The sequence below is a fragment of the Mustelus asterias genome, chromosome 15, assembly GCF_964213995.1.
Source record: "Mustelus asterias chromosome 15, sMusAst1.hap1.1, whole genome shotgun sequence".
NCBI lineage: Eukaryota > Metazoa > Chordata > Chondrichthyes > Carcharhiniformes > Triakidae > Mustelus > Mustelus asterias.
The window spans coordinates 61,113,697-61,139,415 of record NC_135815.1 but is presented as its reverse complement, the minus strand read 5'-3'; the positions used below and the strand labels follow the sequence as shown (position 1 = coordinate 61,139,415).

General features: G+C 41.9%; 1 protein-coding gene across 4 annotated transcripts in view; it reads right to left on the bottom strand.

Annotated features, from left to right (window-relative positions):
- The window catches only part of LOC144504532 (AT-rich interactive domain-containing protein 1B-like), a 602,681-nt gene that overhangs the window by 168,271 nt on the left and 408,691 nt on the right, over window positions 1-25,719 (bottom strand). For 3 of the 4 annotated variants that reach the window (XM_078229967.1, XM_078229969.1, XM_078229968.1), the window contains exon 8: window positions 25,159-25,266. The exons of the other annotated variant lie outside the window; for it this stretch is intronic. In XM_078229967.1, the coding sequence (XP_078086093.1) occupies window positions 25,159-25,266 (108 nt within the window). The remainder of the gene's footprint in view (window positions 1-25,158; window positions 25,267-25,719) is intronic. 4 annotated transcript variants of the gene reach the window in all.

Sequence of the window (25,719 nt, the reverse complement as noted above, 5' to 3'; positions counted from 1 at the left end):
CCAAGATTACTTAACAATCCCAATTCCGGTGAATGTGTGTAAAAACGTTACCTGCTTCAGGCATTAACACACTACTGTATTTATCTCTACTAACAATAAATAAATATTAAATGCGCTCTGACAAATACTTCAGGTGTATGTTATTTTTGCAGTTGTACTGCAGAACCATTTCCATTAAGTGCTTCTTTCTCTTAAACCTTTCACCATAAAATTATGTAGGCTACAATATGCATGTAAATAGAATCTCATGCAACATCTTGAGCCAGAGTTGGATTATTCACAAAACTTTGCAAGTTTTGTCAACCCTCTTATCAGTAATTGCCTGTGCAGTATTTTAGGAAATCTCCCCCAACATACTGTCAAGATAAGAGAGCACCTCTCCGATATCTTCAGTGAAATGGTATCCATTGAAAAGTAGGAAATGAGCACTGCACTGTGTATATAAATGTCTAACAAAGAAATAACTTATAAGAACATTACTTCTTCTCCCTCAGGTTGGTTGGTGAAGTTCATTCTACTTTGAACAGAAAAGGTTAAAACGTGACTTAATAGAGATTTTTAAGATGACGTTAAGTTTTAATTGATTGGATAAAGAAATCTATTCCCATCTGGTGCATGGGTCAATAGCCAAAATCAATAGCAATCATTCAGAGCTGTTGGGATCTGGAATGCTCCGATTTAAAAGGGGATAGAAGCTGATTCCATAAATAAATTTAAAAGTAGCTGGACAGATAGCTCAGGATATGGCTAAAAGGTGACAATATGGGACTAAGAACCTCACTAAGAGCTAACACAGGCATTAAGGGCCAAATGGCTGTCTGTGCTGCAAGTTTTCTATGATTCTGTGATCACATAAATTTTCATACACAAATGGAGAAGCTTATGCTGTCTGCACATTTGGGTAGCAAAACATCTCTACAAAGCCAATGCTTTTGTACAAATAGGAGGCTTAGGCTGAGCATCCAGAGTATGGATAGGACTTGGGCTACATGTAGCAAATAGAGTGGAGAATTTTCCTGTCCTGTCTGCCACAGGAATCGTAGCGGGTCCATGCAAAGGTCCATTGACCTCGGGCAGGATTTTCCGGACTTGGGGTGAACGCAGCCGGAAAATCTTAACCAGAGTGTTTAATTGGGCTAGGGCTGCTAAGGTCGTTCTATCAGCTGCTGGTTCTCAGATTCTCAGGCTATGGAAATTTATGGGAGAGGCTGGGAAGAATGGCTCAACCTTTGATAAGACTTTCACAGGAACGAGGTGACCCGGTGGCACAGTGGTTAGCACTGCTGCCTCACAGCTCCAGGGGCCGGGTTCGATTCCTGGTTTGGGTCACTTTCTGTGTGGAGTTTTCACATTCTCCCCGTGTCTGCGTGGGTTTCCTCCGGGTGCTCCAGTTTCCTCCCATAATCCATAGATATGCGGATTAAGTGAATTGGCCATGCTAAATTGCCCCTTAGTGTCCCAGGATGCGTGGGTTAGAAGGATTAGCAGGGTAAATATGTGGGGTTACGGGGATAGGACATGGGTGGGATTGTTGTCGGTGCAGACTCGATGGGCCGAATGGCTTCCTTCTGCACTGTAGGGATTCTATGACAGTTCATATCAAATTGGAAAACAATTGTAATTTCATATGGGGCTGGCATTCCCCAGTCCTGCTGCAATACCGGGCGGCACGGTAGCACAGTGGTTAGCACTGCTGCTTCACAGCTCCAGGGTCCCGGGTTCGATTCCCGGCACGGGTCACTGTCTGTGTGGAGTTTGCACATTCTCCTCGTGTCTGCGTGTGTTTCCTCCGGGTGCTCCGGTTTCCTCCCACAGTCCAAAGATGTGCGGGTTAGGTTGATTGGCCAGGTTAAAAAAAATTGCCCCTTAGAGTCCTGAGATGTGTAGGTTAGAGGGATTAGTGGGTAAAATGTGTGGGGGTAGGGCCTGGGTGGGATTGTGGTCGGTGCAGACTCGATGGGCCGAATGGCCTCCTTCTGCACTGTAGGGTTTCTATGATTTCTATGAAACGGAGATTTGGCTGAGCACCAAATTCTTCGTTCTCAGTGGCAGCGAGGCATAAATGACCAAAGAATATGGTCCTAATGTTTCCATAACTTTAAAGGGTTAAAAAACAGGATAACTAATTTAAGTGCTGAAGATAATTTGGGTTTCCCACTAGACTGCACTCAACTTTAAAGCAGCTTATTATCATACATAGCAGCTTCCCTTCACGGGCCATTCCATTCTCGATTTTCTACAGACTGTGAACTGATATGCTTACTACCAAAACAACTGTACGATGCCCTCTGAAATGTACAACAATATATCTGCAAAAACGTCAAGGTTACTTAATTACTACAACTGATGGGGCATAATCTCAAGTCTTTTAAACCTTCAATAATTGCATTGTAAATAAACCTCCAGTTTACTCAGGTAATGGCTTTTGTGTGCACACATGCATTGAAGAGAAGTTGATGTTATTTATAACACCATAACAACACTGTTTACAGACTGTAGCTTCCCTATTACAATAAAAATGGATGTATGCCAGGTTACAGCAAAGTAAAATGCAAGCTTCAAATGGCTGAATTACCTCAAAGATTAAAATGGAAAGTACTTCATGGCTATTTCATAGCCAGAGTTATGTTAAATTCCTAGATGTTTCATACAATTAATAACCATGGAATCGCTCTCACTGATAATTTTTCCACTGCATGCCTTTTTTAATTGTGCAGTGTTTTAACATTCTGAACTAAGTTTGTGGAATTATTATATTATTCCACAAACCTTTACAGGTTATAGCCAACAAAACCAAATATTTTGACAAGTTATATTTAAATCCAGTTGATGGCAGCTTACACAAAGCAGAAAAGGCAATTGTTTTTTAAGTGGCAACATTTTAGTAGTGGATTTATTTACTTTACATTAGAAGTGCCATTTTAAGACTTCAATAGCATTTTGGTTGTAGCAGTAAAAATGTGATGCCCTGATGGCTTAATAAATAAAGGCACTGCCAGTGTAGTGCTAAGCTATACATACCAGAAGGCACCCTTTTTTGATTCTCTGATCTATGTTGGCTACATGACCTCAGCTGGGACAAGAGTTGGGAAACAAGATTTGTCCTCAGCAGGAAAAAAGATTCAGCCAGGGCTCCAAGTCTTGATTGCTATTCAGTGATCCCCGCTGGAAAGCACAGGAAAGTAGACATTGGTGAAGGAAGGATTTGCCTTGGCTGTGATGCTCTCCCTGGGTGACACTGTTGACACTCAATATTCAGGTGCTCACAAGAAGACAGAAATACTGGAGGTTTGCTGGCAGTTATAGAAATGTATGACAGCATGAATCAGCATCGTCACCAAGAAGAGAGGAAAACAAGGAAAATAATTGGGATACAATCACTACATATCTTTGTGGACATATGTAGTGCATGATGTGGACATACATATCCTTAATATTCTGGCATGGCCCTAGACTCAACAGGACCCTAACCTGTTCAAAAATTTTCAATATGCAATGGACTAATCAGCAAGAGTTCTCCACTGACTGTAATCCATTAACTTTTATTTAAACATAAAATTGATCTTTGTATGATACCCAACATTCCCTCAACCACATCATTTAGACCAAGCTCATATATGGAGAAACCCTGTTTGAAAGCAGAGTACAGGAATGAGTTAGAGAATCTACTGAACTGGTGTGACAATAATCTCTCCCTCAATGTCAACATAACGAAGGAGTGTCATCGACTTCAGGAAGCGTAGTGGAGAACATACCCCTCTCTCCATCAATGGAGACAAAGTAGAAATGGTGGAGAGCTTCACGTTTTTAGGTGTCCAGATCACAAACAATCTGTCCTGGTCCCCACCATGCCGACACTATAGTTAAGAAAGCCCACCAACACTTCTACTTTTTCAGAACACTAAGGAAATTTGGCATGCCGGCTACGACTCTCACACTTTTTATAGATGCACCATAGAAAGCATTCTTTGTAATTGTATCACAGCTTAGTATGGCTCCTGCTCTGCCCAAGACCACAAGAAACTACAAAAGGTCGTGAATGTAGCCCAATCCATCATGCAAACCAGCCTCCCATGCATTGACTCTGCCTACACTTCCCACTGCCTCGGCAAAGCAGCCAGCATAATTAAGGACCCCGCGCACCCCGGACATACTCTCTTCCACCTTCTTCCGTCAGGAAAAAGATACAAAGTCTGAGGTCACGTACCAACCAACTTCTTTCCTGCTGCCATCAGACTTTTGAATGCACCCACCTCACACTAAGTTGATCTTTCTCTACACCCCTGCTATGACTGTAACACAACATTCTGCAGTCTCTCCTTTCCTTCTCTATGAATGGTATGCTTTGTCTGTATAGTGTGCAAGAAACAATAGTTTTCACTCTGTACTAATACATGCGACAATAATAAATCAAAGCAAATCAGAGAAGAAAATAACTTGCTTTAATAATGTATCTTTTAATCCTTTGTGATGTACTAAAGCACTTCACAACCAACTGATGACTTTTCAAGTGTAGTCACTTCCTTTGGCAAATGCTGAGGCCAATTCCCATACAGCAACTGATTGAGCAAAGGTGGCATTGTTCAGAAGGGAGTGGCAGGGTAGTGTGCAGTAGTTGCTAAACAAAAGCAACCTTTTATGCCCAATTTAACAGGTAGATGGAACCTCAGTTTAAGTCTTCATTCAAAAGATGCAGCTCTGACAATGCAACATTTTCACAGTATTGCACTGAATTGTCAGCCCAGATCATACATTCAAGTCCTGCAGTGAAGTTATGGACATTCATAGAATGACAGCTCAATGTAAGTCATGGCTTTTGGGAAAGAAGAGAAATATGATTCTTCTAATTTCCTTATACATTCCTTGTACATCAAATTAATTTGTGATTGAAGACTTTGATTGTAGTTTTCAATTGATGCATTATCTAGCATCAAAACTCAGTGGTGAGGACAGGTTACATGATGGAAAATGCACGTGTTTTAAAAAATCTTTTGCAGCAAGGGCTTAAATTTGATAATAATAGTTTGATTCAAGACACAAACTGTTGGAACATCTATGATTGTTATAGGCAGTCACATACCGGTAAAAGTGGAATAGTTTACATTTGTTTACATTATGGTAAGGATACTGTCAAAACTAGAAATTGCATGCACTCCAAGAAAGTGGCGTCCAATTGTACTTGCACTTTGGGCTGGATTTTCATCCGGGGGAGGTGAATGATACTGGCAACAGTCCAGCTAGCCAGCCTGGGAAAAAGTGGATTGTTTTAAGGCCTCCCCTTGGTGCTGTGGGACTTTGTCCCAGTTACAATAAAAAGAGTAGTCTCCAGCTCTCACCCATCACACAATCCCGCACTCCATCCATGCCACCTCATGCCCCCCCGCCACACCCCTATAACCCCTCATGTCGCCATGCCAAGATGTGTCCCCAAAACAACCCTTATGGCCCTTCATGCCAACAAATGGGTCCATTACAAACAGATTTGGGATAATTTATAAGGGGGAGTAAGGAAATAGTAGTGAAAATAAACAAATACTTTGTGTTTGTTTTCATGGAGGAAAATACTAAAAATCTCTCAGAAATGAAGGAGAATTGAGGGATTAATGTAAATGAGGAGCTGCAAGATATTAAAATTGGTTTAAAAAGTACTAGATAAATTAATGGGACTTAAAGTAGAAAATCCCCTCGACCTGATGATCTACATCCCAAAGTGTTGTAAGAGGGGGCTGCAGAGATTATGGATGAACTGATGGTCATCTTTCAAATTTCTATAGACTTTGGATATGGTTCCTGTGGATTGGAAGGTGACAAATGTAACCCCACTACTTAAAAAGGACAGAGAGAGAAAAAGAACGAAAACCCATTAGCCTGACTTCAGTAGTAGGGAAAATACAAGATCTATAATGAAGGATCTGATTGCAGGACACTTAGAAAATAATGGTAGTTTTTCATACGGTCCCACATGAAAGATTAACAAAATAAGAGTACAAGGGATTGGGGAGAATGTACCAGTTTGAACTGAGAACTGGTTAGCGGATAGAAAACAGTAGGAGTAAATGGATTATTTTCAGGTTGGCAGGCTGTGACTAGTGCTTGGGCCCAACTATTCACAATCTATGTTGTTATATATTTAAAAGGTTGCTTTAAGAGATGACCACATTAATTGGTGGTGATGTCATTAGGGTATTGCAGGCTGCTATTTTACTTTCAAGTTTTGTATTCTGCAGTGCAGAGAACAGCTCTTCAATAAGTCTGTTATGTAATTGAATCCATGTGTGCAAACCACGTCTTTTTTTTCTGTTAAAACCCACAACCCCTAACATAGTTACAACATTACAGAAAGAAAACTGGTGATGAGTGGGATTTTGTTTCATGGAGAACATTGAGAAAAGATCCTAAGGTAGAAAAAATTGTTGGTCCTCATAATTCGAATATTAGAAGGTTGGGGAGAAGCAACAACAGGATTAAAGTGCCAGGAAGTCAAGTCAGAAAAAAGCTCTCTGTGTGGTTTTAAGGGAGGAGGTTTTCCAATCAGAGAAGCGTGAGATTGCGGGAAGTATCTGGTATATTTGAAAAGGGTGGATGCTTTGCTATACAGTTGAGGTCATTTGAAAAAAAAAATACAGCAAGTCAATGGTCTCCAGGGTGAAAGGGGGAGTAATGGGAAGACAGTAAAAATAAAAACATACACTGAGCAGTCTCGAGTCACTCGTGCTTGCAAGAGAAATGGTGGGTCAATTAAGATCCATGGGCTCGTTCAATAAAGAAAATGAATCATGGGGTTCCTATGCAAAGCGCTTTCAGTACTTTGTACAAGTGAATAATATTGAAAATGAGTTTCTCATACGTGTTTTTCTCAGTACATTAGGATGTAAAACCTTCAATTTTCTCCAGAGCTTGGCTTATCCAGCAAAGTAAGAAGTCTCACAACACCAGGTTAAAGTCCAACAGGTTTATTTGGTAGCAAATACCATAAGCTTTCGGAGCGCTGCCCCTTCGTCAGATGGAGTGGTTATCTGACGAAGGGGCAGCGCTCCGAAAGCTTGTGGTATTTGCTACCAAATAAACCTGTTGGACTTTAACCTGGTGTTGTGAGACTTCTTACTGTGCTTACCCCAGTCCAACGCCGGCATCTCCACATCATGATTATCCAGCAAAGCCAGGAACCAAAACGTAGGATGACTTGATAAAGATCCTTGAAGAGCATTATTCCTCATAGCCATTGATCACGGCGGAACAGTACAGTTTCCACCGAAGGAATCAAGTGGAAGGTGAAAACATTGCTCAATTCATGGCAACCTTAAAAAAGGCTGGAAGAACATTGTGAGTTTGGCGAGTCGTTAGAAGATTCCGTTCGAGATCATCTAGTTTGTGGTCTCCAAAATGAGGCTATTCGAAGAATATTGCTTACTAAACACACTTTGACTTCAAAGACAGCAACAGAAATTGCAGTATCGATGGAATTGGCTTCACAATTTGCTGCAGATATGAAGTTCCCCAAGTTGGAAACTGCCCATAAGAAGTCAAGACAGCAACAAGCATGTCACAGATGAGCCAAAATGGATCATTCAGCGAGTCAATGCTGGAGCAAGGATAGTCAATGTAAGAATTATGGCAAAATGGGTTAAAGTGCAAAAGTTTGTTGGGCTAGACCTGCTTCCCCGAGAAGAATATTCAGAAGAAGAATTTAGACACCTACAAGTAAAAGAACAAGGGCATTCTACAAAAATAATTCACAAGGAAGAAAAGAATTACGACTGTGAAGAAAATAATGTGCAGAAACATGATGAAGAGCTCCAACCGAATATCTTATCGATACAGAGTGAATCACATAGATTCTGGGTAATTCCAAAGTTAAAATGGCCAACCTATTAGGATAGAGGTTGATTCTGGTGCTGCTGTATCTTTAATTCCTGAGACTACATACCAGCAAAAGCTGAAGCATCTTCCTTTACAACAGGCTGATGTTAAGGACGTATATGGAAGAGATTGTGCTGTCAAAAGGTAACATCATGGTCAACATAGAGTTGAGTGGACAAACAACAGAGTTGCCTCTCCATGTGGTCCATGGTAATTTTCCAGTTTTATGCTTAGTTGGAAAAATAAGCATTGAGTATAACTTTTGGCATATGAAGGTTTCATCATTATTTATATGGTCTTCATTTCACATTATTGACTGAACATCAACTCTTAGCTGCAATTTTTGGGCAGTATAAAGGTGTACTGTCATTAGCTGCGAGCTGATTGCAAAGATGGTCATTGATCCTATCTGCATACTTAGGCTTTATAAAGTATCAGTCAGTGTCATGCTAAAGCTGATGCATTATCATGCTTAACTGCATCAACTAGTTTTGCTAATATTCTATATTTTTCGCCAGTAGTTCATTTGCCTGTGACAGCTTCTCAAGTTCAGAGACATACCAGAAATGATCCCATGATGAGGAAGGTAATGGGTTTGATATTGAAAGGAATGATAGCTGGAACTCATTGTCCGTATCCTGATTTGAAACCATATGCACCAGGAAAGCTCGAGTTGATTGTCCAAGGTGGGTGGTTATTGTGGGGAATCCGAGTGTTCATTCCTCCTCATTCTTGAACATCTACATAAAGGACATCATGGTATAGTCTAAAGGGGCGGCACAGTAGTTAACACTGGTGCTTCACAATGACAGAGATATGGGCTCAATTCCGAGCTTGGGTCACTGTCTGTGCTGAGTTTGCACGTTCTCCCAGTGTCTGCACGGGTTTCTTCTGGGTGCTCCGGTTTGTTCCCATAGTCCGAAAGACATGCTGGTTCGGTGCATTGGCCATGCTAAATTCTCCCTCAGTGTACCCGAACAGGCGTCGGAGTGTGGCGACTAGGGGGTTTTCGCAGTAACTTCATTGCAGTGTTAATGTAAGCCTTGTGACACTAATAAATAAACTTTAAACAGATTAAGTAATTAGCGTTATTTTTAGTGGCCAGGTCTGGATTGAAGAAAAGGTGGGACAGTGCCATTCCTGTGCACGAAGAAGAAATGCACCATTGTTGTCTCCTTTATAGCCTTGGGAGTGACCTAAAATTCCATGGCAATGGTTGCATGTAGGTTTTGCTGGTCCGTTTGAGGGTTACGTGTTCTTAATTGATGCATTGTCAAAGTGGTCAGACGTTATCATGAGATCTATTACAACTGAATAAACCACTGAAAAGTTTGACAAAAGTTTTGCAAGATTTGGTGAACCGGAACAGATTGTTAGTGATAATCATTCACAGTTTACTTCAAAGGAGTTTGAAGATTATCTCAAAGTAAATGGTACTTAGCATATAAAATCCACACCTTATCATCCGACAACTAAGGGATTAGCTGAAAGATCCTCGAAACATTCTTTAAAAGCTTCACATTGTGTGAATAGCTTTTTGACATCTTACAAAAACACTACACATGCAACTACCCAAAGTTTACCTGCATTACCACATTTAAAGAGAAAGTTAAGAACTACATTTGATTTATTGCTTCCAGAAACTTCAAAGATGGCAGAGCATCAATAACAATCTCAAAGTGCTAGACGAGAAATGGGGGCAAAACAACATTCATTTCAACAAGGATATTAAGTGTCATTGTGTAATTATACCATGAGTGAGAAATGGGTACCAGCCATAGTTTTAGCAAAAACAGGTCCAATTTCTTCCACAATTTAAGATTAACTAGTTTGACGAGGCCATGCTGACCAATTTGTTATCATGGCCACAGAAGTAAAGTGTTGGGGGGGGGCGGGTAATGTTATATATTTAAAAGGATTGCAGGTTGCTTTAAGAGCTGATCTGATGATTTAATGGTGATGTCATTAGGCCGTTGCTCTATTTTCAGTTTTGTATTGTGTAGTGCTGCTTTACTTTCAGTTTTGTATTGTATAGTGCAGAAAACAACGCATCGATAAATCTGTGGTTGTTACCTTGAATCCACATGTGCAAACCACATCTTTTTCTGTTGAAACCTGCAACCCCTAACATAATTAGGGCATTACAAATATAATATTTCTAAGTTTGCAGATGACATAAAAATAGGTGGAAGTGTGAGTTGTAAGGATAATGCAAAAATACTTCAAGGGGATTTGGAAAGGCTAAATGAGTTGGCAGATGGAATACAATGTGGAGAAATGTGAGGTTATCCACTTTGGTAAGAAAGACAGAAATAAAGTGACTGGGAAATGTTGAACTTCAAAGGGACTTGGGTGCCATTTTTCATGAGCCACTGAAAGCTAACATGCAGGTACAGCAAGCAATTAAGGCATCTACGGGCAGATGGTAATGTTAGCCTTTATTACAAGAGGATTTGAGTGTAAGAGTAAAGATGTCTTACTGCAATATAGTCCCTTAATGAGACCACACCTGGAGTATTTTGTGCAATTTTGGTCTTCTTACTAAAGGAAAAATATACTTCCCATAGAGAGAGTGCGACAAACTAAATTAATGCATAAAATGGAGAGATTATCCTCTGAGGTAAAATTAAATAGACTGGCCTTTATTCTCTGGAACTAAGAAAAATGAGAGATTACCTCATTCAAAGATAAAAAATCTTACAGGGCAGGATGTTTTCCCTGGCTGGGGGTCTAGAATGAGGGGGCTCAAACTCAGATTAAGAGACAGGCCATTTAGAACCGCAATTAGGATAATTGTTTTCACTCAGAGGGGGTTGAATCTTATGAATTCTCTACCCCAGAGTCTGTGGAGGCTCAGGCATTGAGTATGTTCAATAAAGAGATTGACAGATTTCTACATATTAAAAACATCAAGGGATATAGGGATAGTGCAGGAAAATGGTAAGGATGTAGAAAGTCAGCTGTGATCTCACTGAATGGCACAGTGGGTTCAAACACCTCAATGGCCTACTCTTGATCCTATTTCTTATGTTATGTATGTTACCCAACCACCCCCTATGGCCCCTCATGCCAAAGCATGCTCTCACACACCACTCATGTCCTCCCATTACCAGGTATTCCCTCAACACAGCCTCTACATCTCCTCATGCCCACATGTCAAACTAATGGCAGTACCATGCCCATTCGGCCACTATACATTGTATAGAAGCAATTAATCCCGTGATGACTGTAGGATGTGCAAAAAAACACTTTACAAAGTTATTAATTGATAACGTTCTACTTTCTCAATCAAAAATCATTTTTCCAAGAGGCTAGTAAGTGAGTCAATCATCCAGCTCTGTTAAAGTATCAATAGCAGAAACTGAAAGAACTTGAAACCTCAATATTGTGTAAATAAACTTTGTGAAATTGACAGCATAGGTCAGAGCTGTCAATGAGCCAATGCTTTCCCTGGGGCTCAAGTATTTTAGTACTCTAATGGATCTCTGGGTTTTCAGCCAATAATACACAATGTGGCTATAACTCTTTGAAAAACTGGCCTGACTCCATGAAAATTGTGGAGGACTAGGACATGCCTATCACTGTAATGCAGCCAATCAGCTCAGGAGTGTAGGGTCTGGGTTAAGACCACACTCTTAAAAGGCACACTTAGAAATTGGAAACCTTGGCAATGGGGTCGACAATCCTGAAAACGGCACCCGCCTGCTATTTCTAAAGGGATCCCAGGTCATTCTAACTCAGCGACAATCCAGTCCATTGTTTTAATTGGTTCATAATTTGTTGGCATAAAACATGATGAGTAACAGATGGTTAAGTGGTTAAACTAAATCAATTGAACAGATGCCTGACTAACACAGGTCAACTTGACACACAGAACATTCAATTTCCTCTGAATGCATTGATAAAAGCTTCTATAGTAAAGAGCTTCTCACAATAAAATCAGCTTTGAAGACTATCAGGAATTGAAGGGGAGGTTCACTTTTTTGTTGTTCATCATAAACAGGACTACTGAGTAATATTTAAAAATACGGGGGTGAGAACTGTAAAAGCACATGAATATGGGCTTTGGGTTATTTTTAAAAAGACAAAATTTAGGTTGTGCCATATTTAAGAGAGTCTGATGCTGATTAGTCAAGATAAATATCATTAAGACCTTTGCAGCATATAATCAACTTTTAGTACACAACAGTTAGTTTGAAAAATAACTATTCCAGGCACAGAGTGGCTCACTGACTTAATATACCGCTCCTCTAGGACTCAAATTCAAACCAAGCTTAGACTCCAGGTTGACAAACAATCTCTCTCTTCTCCAACTATGAAGTTGCTTTTATATTGACACTATTTTAGTTTGAACTGCTAGATACAAATGATTTATCTCAGTGGAACTGCCAGAGCTACTAAAGACCAACGGCACAGTGAAACAAACTTTATCAATGTGCAAATTGACGTACTCAGACCATTTCCTAAAATTCACCGATGCGGTCATTGCCACTTGCAGTTTGCTTTAATCTATTGGAAGATAGAATAGAATAGGTAATTGAGTTATAATGGCACAGCAGGTCATATGGCCCACCTGTAGAACAATCTAGTCAATTTAATTTCTCCCTTCTATCCGAGTAGCCCTGTAAGTTTATTTCCCTCAAGTGCCCATTCAGTTTACTTTTGAAACCACTGATCATCTATCACCCCCATAGATAGCGAGTTTCAGATTATCACTTACTATGCAAAAAGGTTCCTCCTCACACCCTCCCGTATTTCTTACCAAAAACCCTTTGTCATTATATCATCAGCTAATGGGAATAGTTTTCTTTGCCTACCTTATCTAAACGAGTAGTAATCTTGTACATCTCTTTCAGATCTCCCCTCAATCTCCTTTGATTCAAAGAGAGCAACCCAGCTTCTTCAAACTAACCTTGCAGCTAAACTCCTTCATTCCTGGGACCATTCAGGTAAATCTTCTCTCCATCCTCTCAAGGGTCCTCGCATCCTTCTTAAATGTGATGATCAGATTTGGTTGCAATACTCCAGTTGTGGTTTGACCAGACCATTATAAATGTTCAGCATAACTTCCCTGCTTTTGTACTCAATACCTCCATTTATGAAGCCCAAGATCCATAACGTTTTGCTACTTACTCTTTCAATGTAGGCTTCCCCTTCAAATATCCCCATGCCCCCCAACCGCAATCCCTGTGCACTCTTTAGAGCCATGCCATTGGGCTAATTTTTCGCTCTGGGTTGGGAAACAGGGTGTGGGACCCTTTCCAGGTTCCAAATGCATCCCTGGGGTTTTTGGTGGGGGCGCAGAACCAATTTTGACAGGGGCGATCCCTTAATTTGCACAGAAGCAGTTTCCCTCTTGAAGCAGGTGGACCTATCAAAGGCCTTCCTGATTCATAGTAGCAGCAAGCTGCAATGAATGGAAAGTAACTGAGAGGGCACTTCAACATGAAGTAACTATTGTTAAAACTCAAACAAAAAATAGTAAAAACAGACCACCACTCGCTGGCAGAGGGAATCGTCTTACAGGGCAATACACATTGATTGTGTCCATGTGCAGGGTCTCTAGATCTGACTGGAGTGCTGGCATCCCAACCTGCCCATGTGTACCTGCTGTTGAGCTGTCACCTTTAATGTCAGGAAACTGGAGGTTGACTGGAAAATCCCAGTTGGCCTCCATTACCAACCCTTAACAAAGGTCTCACTGAGCGTAATTGTCTGCGAAAAGCCTTGCTGGTGCAAACCCGCCTTGACCAAAATGATCATGCCAGAAATGAGATTAGGAAACTGGCACACTGGTCAGTACTGGCACTTACAGGCTCTGTCCGCCTCCGTTTATAACCTCGGCTTGGCTTGAGAATCTGGTCCATAGAGTCCATATTGCCTTTCCCTATCTCTTCTGCCAAAATGCAGTTTTGAACTCCTTTCTTTCTCTATGTATGGTGTGCTTTGTTTGTATAGCATGCAGGAAACAATACTTTTCACTGTGTATTAATACATGTGATAATAATAAATCAAATCAAAATGCATAATGTCACACTTCTCTGCATTAAATTCCATGTGCCACTTGTGTGCACACCGTGAAGAGAAAGGTTGGTGAAGACAAATGTAGGTCCCCTACAGACATAAACAGGGGAATGTATAATAGGGGACAAAGAAATGGCTGAACAATATACTTTGGTCCTATCTTCGCAAAAGTGGGCACAAATCAGATACCAGAAATGTTGGAAAATGCAAGATTTAGTGAGGGGGAAGAACTGAGGGAGATCAATATTAGTAGAGAAATGGTGCTGGGAACATTGATGGGATTGAAGGCGGATAAATCCCCAGGGCCTGATAATCTACATCCCAGAGTACTTAAGAAGTGGCTCTAGAAATAGTGGATGCATTGGTGGTCATCTTCTAGGATTCTATAGACTCTGGAAGAGTCCCTGCAGATTGGAGGGTAGCTAGTGTCACTCCAACATTCAAAAAGGGAGGTCAAGAGAAAACAGGGAACTATAGACCAGTAAGCCTAACATCGGTAGTGGGGAAAATTCTCGAATCCATTATCAAGGACTTTATAGCAGAGCATTTAGAAAGCAGTGGCAGGATCAGAGAGAGTCAGCATGGCTTAATGAAGGGGAAATCATGCTTGACAAATCTGTTGCAATTCTTTGAAGACGTAACTAGTAGAGTTGACAAGGGGGATGCCAGTCAATGTAGTATATTTGGACTTTAAGACCCGCATAAGAGATTATCATGCAAAATTAAAGTGTATGGGACTGGGGGAAGTGTATTGAGATGGATAGAAAACCGATTAGCAGAGAGAAAACAAAGAGTCGGAATTAATGGGTCCTTTTCAAATTGGCAGGCAGTAACTAGTGCAGTGCCACCGGGATCGGTGCTGGGACCTCAGCTATTCACAATATATATTAATGATTTGGATGAGGGAACAAATCGTAACATCTCAAAATTTGCAGATGATACCAAGTTGGGTGGGAGGGTGAACTGTGACGAGGATGCAGAGGTCCTTCAACATGATCAGGACAGGTTGGGTGAGCTGGCAAATCAATGGCAGATGCAGTATAATTTGGATAAATGTGAGGTTATTCACTTTGGAAGCAAAAACAAGAAGGCAGATTACTACCCGAATGGCTGTAAATTGGGAGAGGGGAGTGTGCAGTGGGACCTAGTGCCCTTGTGCACCAGTTGCTGAAGGTAAACATGCAGGTGCAGCAGGCGGTAAAGAAGGCAAATGGTATGTTGGCCTTCATTGCAAGAAGTTTGGAGTACAGGAGCAGAGATGTGTTGTTGCAATTGTACAGGGCCTTGGTGAGGCCACACCTGGAGTATTATGTGCCGTTTTGGTCTCCTTTTTTGAGGAAGGATGTTCTTGTTCTCAAGGGAGTGCAGCGAAGATTTACTAGGCTGATTCCGGGGATGACAGGACTGATGAATGAAGATAGATTGACTAGGTTAGGATTTTTTTGCTGGAGTTCAGACGAATGAGGGGGGATCTCATAGAGACTTATAAAATTCCAACAGGACTAGACAGGGGAGATGCAGGGAGGATGTTCCCGATGGTGGGGGAGTCCAGAACCAGGGGTCACAGTCCAAGGATATAGGGTAGACCATTTAGGACAGAGGAGACATTTCTTCACCCAAAGAATGGTGAGCCTATGGAATTCATTACCACAGGAAGTAGTTGACGCCAAAACATTGAATGTATTCAAGAGGTGGCTGGATATAGCACTTGGGGTAAGTGGGATCAAAGGTTATAGGGAGAAAGCAGGATTAGGCTATTGAGTTGGATGATCAGCCATGATCTTAATGAATGGCAGAGCAGGTTCGAAGGGCCAAATGGCCTCATCCTGTTCCTATCTTCTATGTTTCTATGTCTACCCATTCTGCTATGTCCTAATTATGCTGTTGAAGGCAATTGGTATCATCCAGTCTGCCATCATCAGCAAATTTTGAAATTTTACTCTGTACTCCAATATCCAAGTAATTTATATTTATTTCAAAAATGGTCCAAGTGGAATGCCAGTTTGTACTGCACTCCAGTCTAAAAAACAACCATTTACCATGACCCACTGTTTCCTGTCCATAAGCCGACACTGGTGCTCCCATTCCATGAGCCACAATTCTGTCCATCAGCCTTTTATTTGGTACTTTGCCAAATAGTTTTTAAAAATCCACATAGACAACAGGGATGGGAGAGGGGAATAAACTGATTTTCTGTGAAGAGAACCAAGATGGGCTAAATGGGCAAAATAGCCTCCTGCTATGACTCTATGGGAATTTTAACCTGGTGTTGTTAGACTTCTTACTGTGTTTACCCCAGTCCAACGCCAGCATCTCCACATCTATGGGAATACCCATGCATTCTTTTCATCAATATTCTCTGTTAATTCACCAAGACGTTCAATTAGATTTGTTGAACACAATCTGCTTTTTACAAGTCTGTGCTGTCTCTCCTTAATTAACTCAAATCTTATCCAGTGCCTATTATTAATTATTGTGATGTTAAACTGAGCAGCCTGCACTGACGAGGAATATTCTTACACCAGTTGCCACTCTTCAGTCCTCAGATACCTCCCCCATATCTTGGAAAGTTGGGAAGATTATTGAAAGCCATCCAGACCAGGTGACCTATCTACTCATCCACTCTAAGCATAGCCAGTCTTTCCATTACATTCTGCTTATTGATCTTCACTTCATCTATCACCTCTAACATCTCCACTATACTGATAATTTATCGGCATCCTCTTCCTTAATAAATACAAAGTATACATTAAGTATTCTAGCCTTGCCCAGTCCTTCTAAACATATATCACTCTCTTTGTCTCTAATAGGCTAACTACCCACTTACTATTTGTATGCTGGTAAAAGATTTTTGAGTTCCGTTTTATGTGAACTGCCATTTTATTTTCATGTTCTCTCTTTGCTAGTCTTGTTTTTTTCACATCCTCTGTCAACTTACTGTATTTTGCTTGGCTCTTGCTTGAAGAATTCAGCCGACATGCATCATATATCCTTTTTGTTTTGTTTCAGCATATTTCCCATCTCCCTTGACATCTAAGGAGTCCTGGCTTTGGTTCCTCTACCCTCCCCTCTTGTTCAAATGTACCTAGCCTGTATCAGAAAATTCTCCATTCATAGAAATCATAGAAACCCTACAGTACAGAAAGAGGCCATTCGGCCCATCGAGTCTGCACCGACCACAATCCCACCCAGGCCCTACCCCCATATCCCTACATATTTTACCCGCTAAACCCTCTAATCTACACATCCCAGGACACTAAGGGGCAATTTTAGCATAGCCAATCAACCTAACCCGCACATCTTTGGACTGTGGGAGGAAACCGGAGCACCCGGAGGAAACCCACGCAGACACGAGGAGAATGTGCAAACTCCACACAGACAGTGACCCAAGCCGGGAATCGAACCCAGGTCCCTGGAGCTGTGAAGCAGCAGTGCTAACCACTGTGTACCGTGCCGCCCATTCTTAAAGTTCACCAGTTGTTCCTGTCTGTCTTTGGTTGCATTTTACCTTCTGCCTTATATATCACCATATTTCCACATGGCTATTTGCGCTTGTAGCTCAGAACCTTACTCACCATACTTTGTGTTTTTACATACATGCTTCTAAACCTATCTTTGTATTCCTTATAATCCTTCTTAGTCTGTTCCTACCTAATGTTGTACTACTTGATTCTCTAGCAGTATTGAACACTTTATGAACCTTATTCCTCTTTTCTACTTCTATACTGATTCTCTTCTCCCTGCCAATTTAGTTTAAGTTGTCCCAACAACATTAGTGCACCTCCACGTGAGGACACTGATTTCAGACCTGCTAAGGTGCAACCCACCCCTTTTGTGCTAATTGTCTTCCCCCTGAACTGACCCGACTGCCCCAAAAATCTGAAGCTCTCCCTCTTGCTTCATGCCTCAAGCCACACATTGATCTTCACAAGCTTTCTATTTCTACTCTTACCATGGGACTGGAGTAATTCAGCAGTTGCTATCTTCAAAGTCCTACTTTTAACTTCCTCTCTTGCTCTTGAAATCTGGCCATAAAAGCTGCTCTCTCTATGTCCTTGGTATCTTGTGTACTGATAACCTGCATCCTCTCTGTGATGTCCATGGCGCCTGCACCTCCAGAATGTAAGCCAATTACGTTCCTTCCTGTCCTCAAATTGCTGAATTATTATAGAAGATTTGTCCCAAACTTGGCAACAATTCTGAAACTGTTGCATAACCTCTCGTGCCAGAACAAGATGTGAAAGTGGTCAGACAAATGCCTTCATGCAGGCCAAAGATGTGTTCCTTAATTCTGAAGCTCTCAAACATTTTGATCCTATTTTACCCTTACAGTTAGCACTTGATGCATGGCCTTATGGTGTAGGGGTGATGGTCTTCCACATCATGCCATTGAGTGAAGAATGACCCATTGCTTTTGCTTCTTGAACCTTAAGTAAAACTGGGAGCCACTATGCCCAGATTGAATAGGGAATTCTTGGGATCATCTTCAGTGTTTAGAAAGTCCATCAGTTCCTGTATGGAAGGGCATTTATATTGCTGACACACCATCATCCACTCACTACCATTTATGGACCACAAACGAGAATTCTGTCACTCGTTGTAAGTATGATGCAAAGATGGGCATTGTTCCTGTTTGCGCATACTTACACCATTAAATATCCCCAGTCTAGCTTACATTGCAATGCAGATGGACTTTCAAGATTGCCATTATCTGTCAGTTCTTCAGACTGCTCGAAGGGGAATCTTTTCTACTTTGAACAAGTAGATAACACACCAATCACTTCTATGCAAGTGAAAAAACACACTCAGAATGACCCTGTGCTCTCAAGAGTGTCAGTTCAGTCAGGATGTCTTCTAAGGGGCCTCAGAGTAATTATTTCATCACCATTGAGGAAACGGGTGCTACATGAAGGACACTGTGGAGTTGTATGCATGAAGGAAATAGCAATAAGTTATTTCTAGTGGCCTGGACTTGATGCTGAGATTGAAGAAAAAACCAGAACATGTTCTTCCTGTGCAAAGGTAAGAAACCTACAACCCTTAGTCCATGGCAGCGGCCTGAAGAGGCTTGGCAATGTGTGCATATGGATTTTGCAGGACCTTTCGAAGGACACTTTTTTATTAACTGTGGGTGCTCACATCAAATGACCAGCGGTCACTGTGATGACATCTAACTCGTCTGAGAAGACCACTGCGAAGCTGGGGGAAGTGTTTAGTCACTGAATTCCCAGAACAGTTGGTGAGCAACAATCGGCCTCAATTTGTCTTGCAGGAATTTGAGAACTTCCTACAAGAAAACTGCATTTAACACATCAGATCTGTGCCAGATTACTCTCCGCTAATGGATTAGCAGAACACTTTGTCCAAATCACGAAACATACTTTGAAAACAACCAAAGAATAAGATTCACTTATCCAATGAATCATCGAATCTCTATAGTGCAGAAGGAGGCCATTTGGACCATTGAGTCTGCACCGACCACAATCCTACCCAGACTCTATCCCTGTAACCTCACATATCTAACCTGCTAGTGTCCCTGACACTAAAAGGCAACTTTCCATGGCCAATCAACCTAATCTGCACATCTTTGGAGTGTGGGAGGAAGCCGGAGCGCCCGGAGGAAACCCACACAGGCACAGGAGAACATGCAAACTCCACATAGACTGTAACCTGAGGCTGGAATTGAACCCAGGTCCCTGGTGCTGTGAGGCAGCAGTGGTAACCACTGTGCCATTGTGCCTCAACAAACTCTTACTGGTCTATCAGAACACCTCCAATGCCATGACCAAGACCTCTCCTGCAATATTCATGATGGAAAGACAGCTGTGTTCTGCATTCAATCATCCAAAACCTCCAAAAACCAAGGAGATTGTGTGACAACAACTACAAACACAAGTGGAATGTCGTGAAAGCAAGGCAAAACACCAGCGTCAATGAGTCTTGGCTTGGAATTATTCTTCAGGGGAGAAATGGGTTCCTGCCACAAACCTTCCCCAACTGGACAATCTCTTACACTGTCCAGACATCAGATGACATTATTTGGAGGAGATGTGCAGACCAGAAACTGGCTGGAAAAACAATTCTGCTAAAACTAGAGCCTGTCCAGCTTTACCAAGTTAGGACTTTCCTGCAAACCTTACACTACCAAACACTGCAGAAGAAGTCAACACCCCGCCCTCTGTTGAGGCGCAGAGAAAACCTCCAGTTCCCATGTCAACGCTGGTTAAACCAACTACTGCTGACATCAGTGAGATGATGAAAATGCCAGAGGTTCCCGTCAGTGTGAAGATAAAAATGCCAGAGGTTTGTCGTCAGCCATTCTGATCTCCAGATTGCCTGAATTTATAGTATTGACTGACCTATTGACTATTGTTCATGTTGAACTAGTTTTGGGGATGTTCAAATGAATGAGGGAGGAAATGTTATATATTTATCTCCTTTGGATCACTGTTGAGCTCTGGTTTAGTAACTTACGCAAGGAAATGATGCAACGTGATGTAGAGCGGGAAACAGAGAAGCAGCAGGTAGGAGAGAGAACACACAATAAAGTTACGTTCCTTTATCGAGTGTTCCTGATTCTCTTTCTTCAAACACACAACAGGTTTTACTGCTGAAAGTCGGATCGAGAATTTTCAAAAGACGGAGGAAGGGGATCACTGATGGTCGCAGGACCCAGTGGAAGCTGGGAGTGGCTATGGACTGCAGATGTTGCTTTTAGTTTGTTACAGAAAAAGTCTATAAACTCAAAATCTTGTTGTGTGGTTGGTCACTGAGAATTCAGATCACATTTAAAATTATCAGTCACTGCAGGGGGTTGTAACAAGGCATTGGGGTGGCACGGTAGCGCAGTGGGTCAGCACTGCTGCTTCACAGCTCCAGGGACCTGGGTTCGAATCCCGGCTCGGGTCACTGTCTGTGTGGAGTTTGCACATTCTCCCTGTGTCTGCGTGGGTTTCCTCCGGGTGCTCCGGTTTCCTCCCACAATCCAAAGATGTGCGGGCTAGGTTGATTGGCCATTCTAAATTGCCCCTTAGTGTCCCGGGATGCATAGGTTAGAGGGGTTCGTGGGTAAATATATAGGGACATGTGGATAGGGCCTGGGTGGGATTGTGGTTGGTGCAGACTCGATGGGTCGAATGGCCTCTTTCTGCACTGTAGGATTCTATCTGGTGGTTGAAATTATATGAGTTAGTAGTTTATATTGCTTCATAAACATTAAATAATTTGTTAACCTGTTTCCACAATCAATTAACAGCTCAAACTTATTGCATTGGAACAAGCCTGTTCCCAAGTGATTGGCAGAGGTCATACGACATAGGCCGTCATCTTGAGAATGTAAATAAAGGCAAATTTTAAAAAAATGATAGGGGCATTAGCAGTCATCTGAGCTTTTTAAAACAAATCTGCCAGGACATGTCTTTTCCGGGATCAGAAAGAGAATGAAAAAATATAATTAATAAATTATTTTAACACAAGCAAGATGTAAGACATCAGAGCATATTTTGTTATATTACACAAAGACAAATTGCATTGATGGACTTGAAAATATTGTACCATGATTGTTTTGCTGTTCTCACTTGTTGTGAAATAAAGCAACTTGCTTAATACCGGACCATGCCTCATCAAGTACTCTCTCAGCTTGTCTTCAAAACAACCGGACAGATAAGTGAAAGAGGTGGACATCCGGTCCCGATCACAAGGGGATACAGTTATGTCCATGGGTTACTCTATTGTATAATTAGATATTGGAAAGTAAGGGCACACCCCTAAACATAAAATGCTCAGATTATTCAGTGGTGTAACTGGCACTCCTCTACCCGATAGAATATACAATGCAAATCCCTAAATTTGTAAGGATTTCTGGGGAAACTAAGGGTCCTCTCTCCCACTCTATCCCCATAACCCCATACATTCCTCATGGCTAATCCATCTAACCTACACATCTTGGGACACTGTGGGGCAATTTAACATGGCCAATCCACCAAACCTGCACATCATTGGACTGTGGGAGGAAACTGGAGCACCCGGAGGAAACCCACGCAGACACGGGGAGTACGTGCAAACTCCACACAGTCACCCAAGACTGGAATTGAACCTGGATACCTGGTGCTGTGAGGCAGCAGTGCCAACTACTGCGCCAACCAGTTGGGAGAAAGATTTGCCTGCCAGTCTTCCTCCCTGAGTAGAATTCAAAACAGTGGAACCTGGATGGAATCAAGTTCTGCCCAAGTTCTCATCCCCTTTGGGTAATCCAAATTTAAGCCCCGACTCCGAATGGGAATTGTGGCCAAACCTCAAAATCCACATAAGCAGTAAACACTAAGAAACAGTTTACAATTGTTGATCTTCAAGCCAAAACCAGGCTTTGATAAAAGCAAAATATTGCAGATACTGGAATCTGAAATAAAAACGGAAAATGCTGGAAAATCTCAGCAGGTCTGACAGCATCTGTGGAGAGAGCATAGAGCCAACATTTTGAGTCTAAATGACCCTTTGTCAGAGCTAAGAGCAAAGAAAATCAGCAGAGATTGATGCTGAGGGTGGGTCGGGGCTGTAATTGGACAAAGGGAATGTAAAGTAAGGATGAAGAAGGCTGAGAATGGCGCTAAAAGTGTCCATTAAGTGATCAGAACGTGTGAATGACAGAACAGAGGTCCAGATGGTTTAGGACTGCTTAAGGATTATAGCAGTTGCCCTGAAAAAAAAGGGGGAGGCAGGGGGGTCAAGAAGGAGAACTTAACGAAGTAGTGGAAAAACAGAAGTGAGAAAGAAGGAAGATAAGAGGTGAAAAGAAGAAACAAAATGAAATGAAATAAATGGAAATGGGGTGAAGGTGGAGGGGAGAGGAGAATTCATGCTCTTAAGTTTTTGAACTCAATGTTTAGTCCGAAAGGTTGTAAAGTGTCCAATCAAAAGATGTTTGTCTCTTTGTAGGTTATGTGGAGCATTCCCTGTTCCAGTCCTACTCTGGCCCCCCTCCCACAACTCCTTTATTGGTACGTCGACGACTATTTCGGTGCCACTTCATGCTCTCGTTTGGAACTGGAAAATTTTATAAATTTTGCTTCCAATTTCCATTCCTCTATCACCTTCACATGGTCCATCTCTGACACTTCTTTTCCCTTCCTTCACCTCTCTGTCTCCATTCCTGGTGATAAACTGTCCACCAGTAATCATTACAAGCTTACTGACTTCCACAGCTACCTTGGATGACAGTTCTTCACATCCCACATCATGTAAGAACTCCATTCCATTCTCTCAGTCCCTTTGCCTCCGCTGCATCTGCTCTGATGATGCCTCTTTCCAAAATGGCACTGCCGATATGCCTTCTTTCTTTCTCAATCGTGGTTTTCCACTCACTGTGGTTGACAGGGCTCTCATCCGTGTCCAACCCATCCCCCGGGCCACTGCTCTTACCCTCTCCCCTCCCTCCCAGAATGAGGATAGGGTCCCCTTGTCCTCACTTTTCATCCATCCAGTCTCTGAATTCAAAGGATCATCCTCCGCCATTTCCGCCAACTCCAGCATGATGCCACTACTCAATACATCTTTCCGTCACTCTCTCTGTCAGCATTCCACAGGGACCGTTCTCTCCGGGACACCCTGGTCCACTCCTCCATCACACCCGACACCTCATCCCCTGCCCACAGAACCCTCCCATGCAATTGTAGAAGGTGCAACACCTGCCCCTTTACCTCCTCCCTGCTCAAGATCCTAAACACCCCCTGCAAGTGAAGCAGTGCTTCACATGCACCTCCTTCAATCTGGACCAATGCATTCACTGCTCCTAATGTGGTCTTCTCTTCATCGGAGAGACCAAACGCCGACTGGGTGACCGCTTTGCTCAGTTCATCCGCAAGCAGGACCCAGACCTTCCTGTCGCTTGCCACTGTTCTGCCATTCACACATTCTGATCACTTAATGGACACTTTCAGCACCTTTCTCAGCCGTCTTCATCCTCTTTACATTCCCTTTGTCCAATTATAGCCCCACCCTCATAGTATAAATCTCTGCTGATTTGTTTTTGCCCTTAGCTCTGACGAAGGGTCATCTAGACTTGAATGTTGACTCTATTCTCTCTCTACAGATGCTGTCAGGCCTGCTGAGATTTTCCAGCATTTTCTGCTTTTGCTTGTGCAAAACTAGGCTCAGTTATAATCATAGAATCCTACAGTGCAGGAGGAGGCCATTTGGCCCATCAAGTCTGCATTGACCATAATCCCAGTTGCTCATGTGACTTGTGTAAAGTGAGTTTGGGCAGTCAATCCACAGCCATTTACACACACTCAATGTGACTAGAAACAAACATTAGACGAAGGATAGATACTAGCACAGCTCAATACCCCGCCTGCCAATCAAAAGCAGCTGCAAGCAATAGAATTTATAATATGAAATTCTTTCTCAACTCTTAGAAATACAGAGAATCTGTATCTGTAGCTGTGGGCGGCACAGTGGACAGTGGTTAGCATTTCTGCCTCGGGACCCGGGTTCAATTCCCAGCTTGGGTCACTGACTGTGTGGAGTTTGCACATTCTCCCCGTGTCTGCGTGGGGCGTGCTCCGGTTTCCTCCCACAGTCTGAAAGATGTGTTGGTTAGGGGCAGGAGTGTGGTGACTAGGGGAATTTCACAGTAACTTCATTGCAGTGTTAATGTAAGCCTTACTTGTGACTAATAAATAAACTTTAACTTTAGTTTAGAATCTGGATTTGCTCACTAGCTATAATCTACTCCTAATATTTATCAATTATTTTCTGTACTTAAAAATTGAATTATCTAATAATTTGAATTCACCATAACAAAATTCAAATTTAGGGTGAAAAAAGCATAATCAGATAATTTGAATTAAGCACCTTTGAGTTCAGAGCAGTAAACAGTATACCACCAGTCACTTATGCCAAATATTATTGGCTAAGTTCCAATATTTGTTTTGCACGCCATAACATTTATTTCATAATCTTAAAAGAACCAGGATTAATGTTTCTAAAAACTTGGTTCTTTGACACCGTTTTCTTGAGCAGTCTGAAGTGGACACAATCGTCTCGTCATGGACTAGAAACTCTAACTCATAAAGGCAAACAGTGTGTTGGGATAATCTAGTAATAGCAAAATAATATATTGGCTTCATAATTATAACATTCCAATTAGTTCTGCCGCGAATGTAATTTGCTTTCTCTGGTCAGCTATTGCCCGTCTTCCCTTTCTTTGTTCTGCATTTTATTTTTTAACAATCGTTCAACTTCCCTTTTTTCTGCTTTTTTCCTTCAGATTCTTACCTCCAACGTTTCCGTCGACGATCTTTACTACTTCGAGACCGACAGTGCCCCTGTCTTTTCCTTCTGCTCCAAGAGTGCTGCCATTTCTTTTAACTGTCATGGCACAACCTGCTCCAGGAGAATCCACAGTAAACACAAGGGCCACGGCATTGTCTCCTTCACAACTCAGTTGCCAAATCATTAATAATTTTCTCCCACTCTTCTCTTGCCAGATTCACATGGGTGAGAAGTAGGGGCAGGTCAAGAGTTGGAAATTCTGTACTCAGTCTTTACTTCTTTTCTATTTTGCACTTGGCTCTGTGCATTGTGTTTTGACTATCCCCCTCCATTTGTCTCTGCCATACTTCTCCCCTCGATTTCCTGCATCATTTGTGCTGCTCCCTTGGATAAAGGGGATGGGGATGGAGTGGGACATTGAAACCCACATTTCTTAGTAACTGAGGGAATTTCATTGTGTCCACAAGGGGAAGGCTTTTCTCAGAATAACATGAGCAAAAGGTGGGTTGGAGGTCACATGCCGGAAATCAACAAACAGAAATAACCGCTGAACACTATGGTATC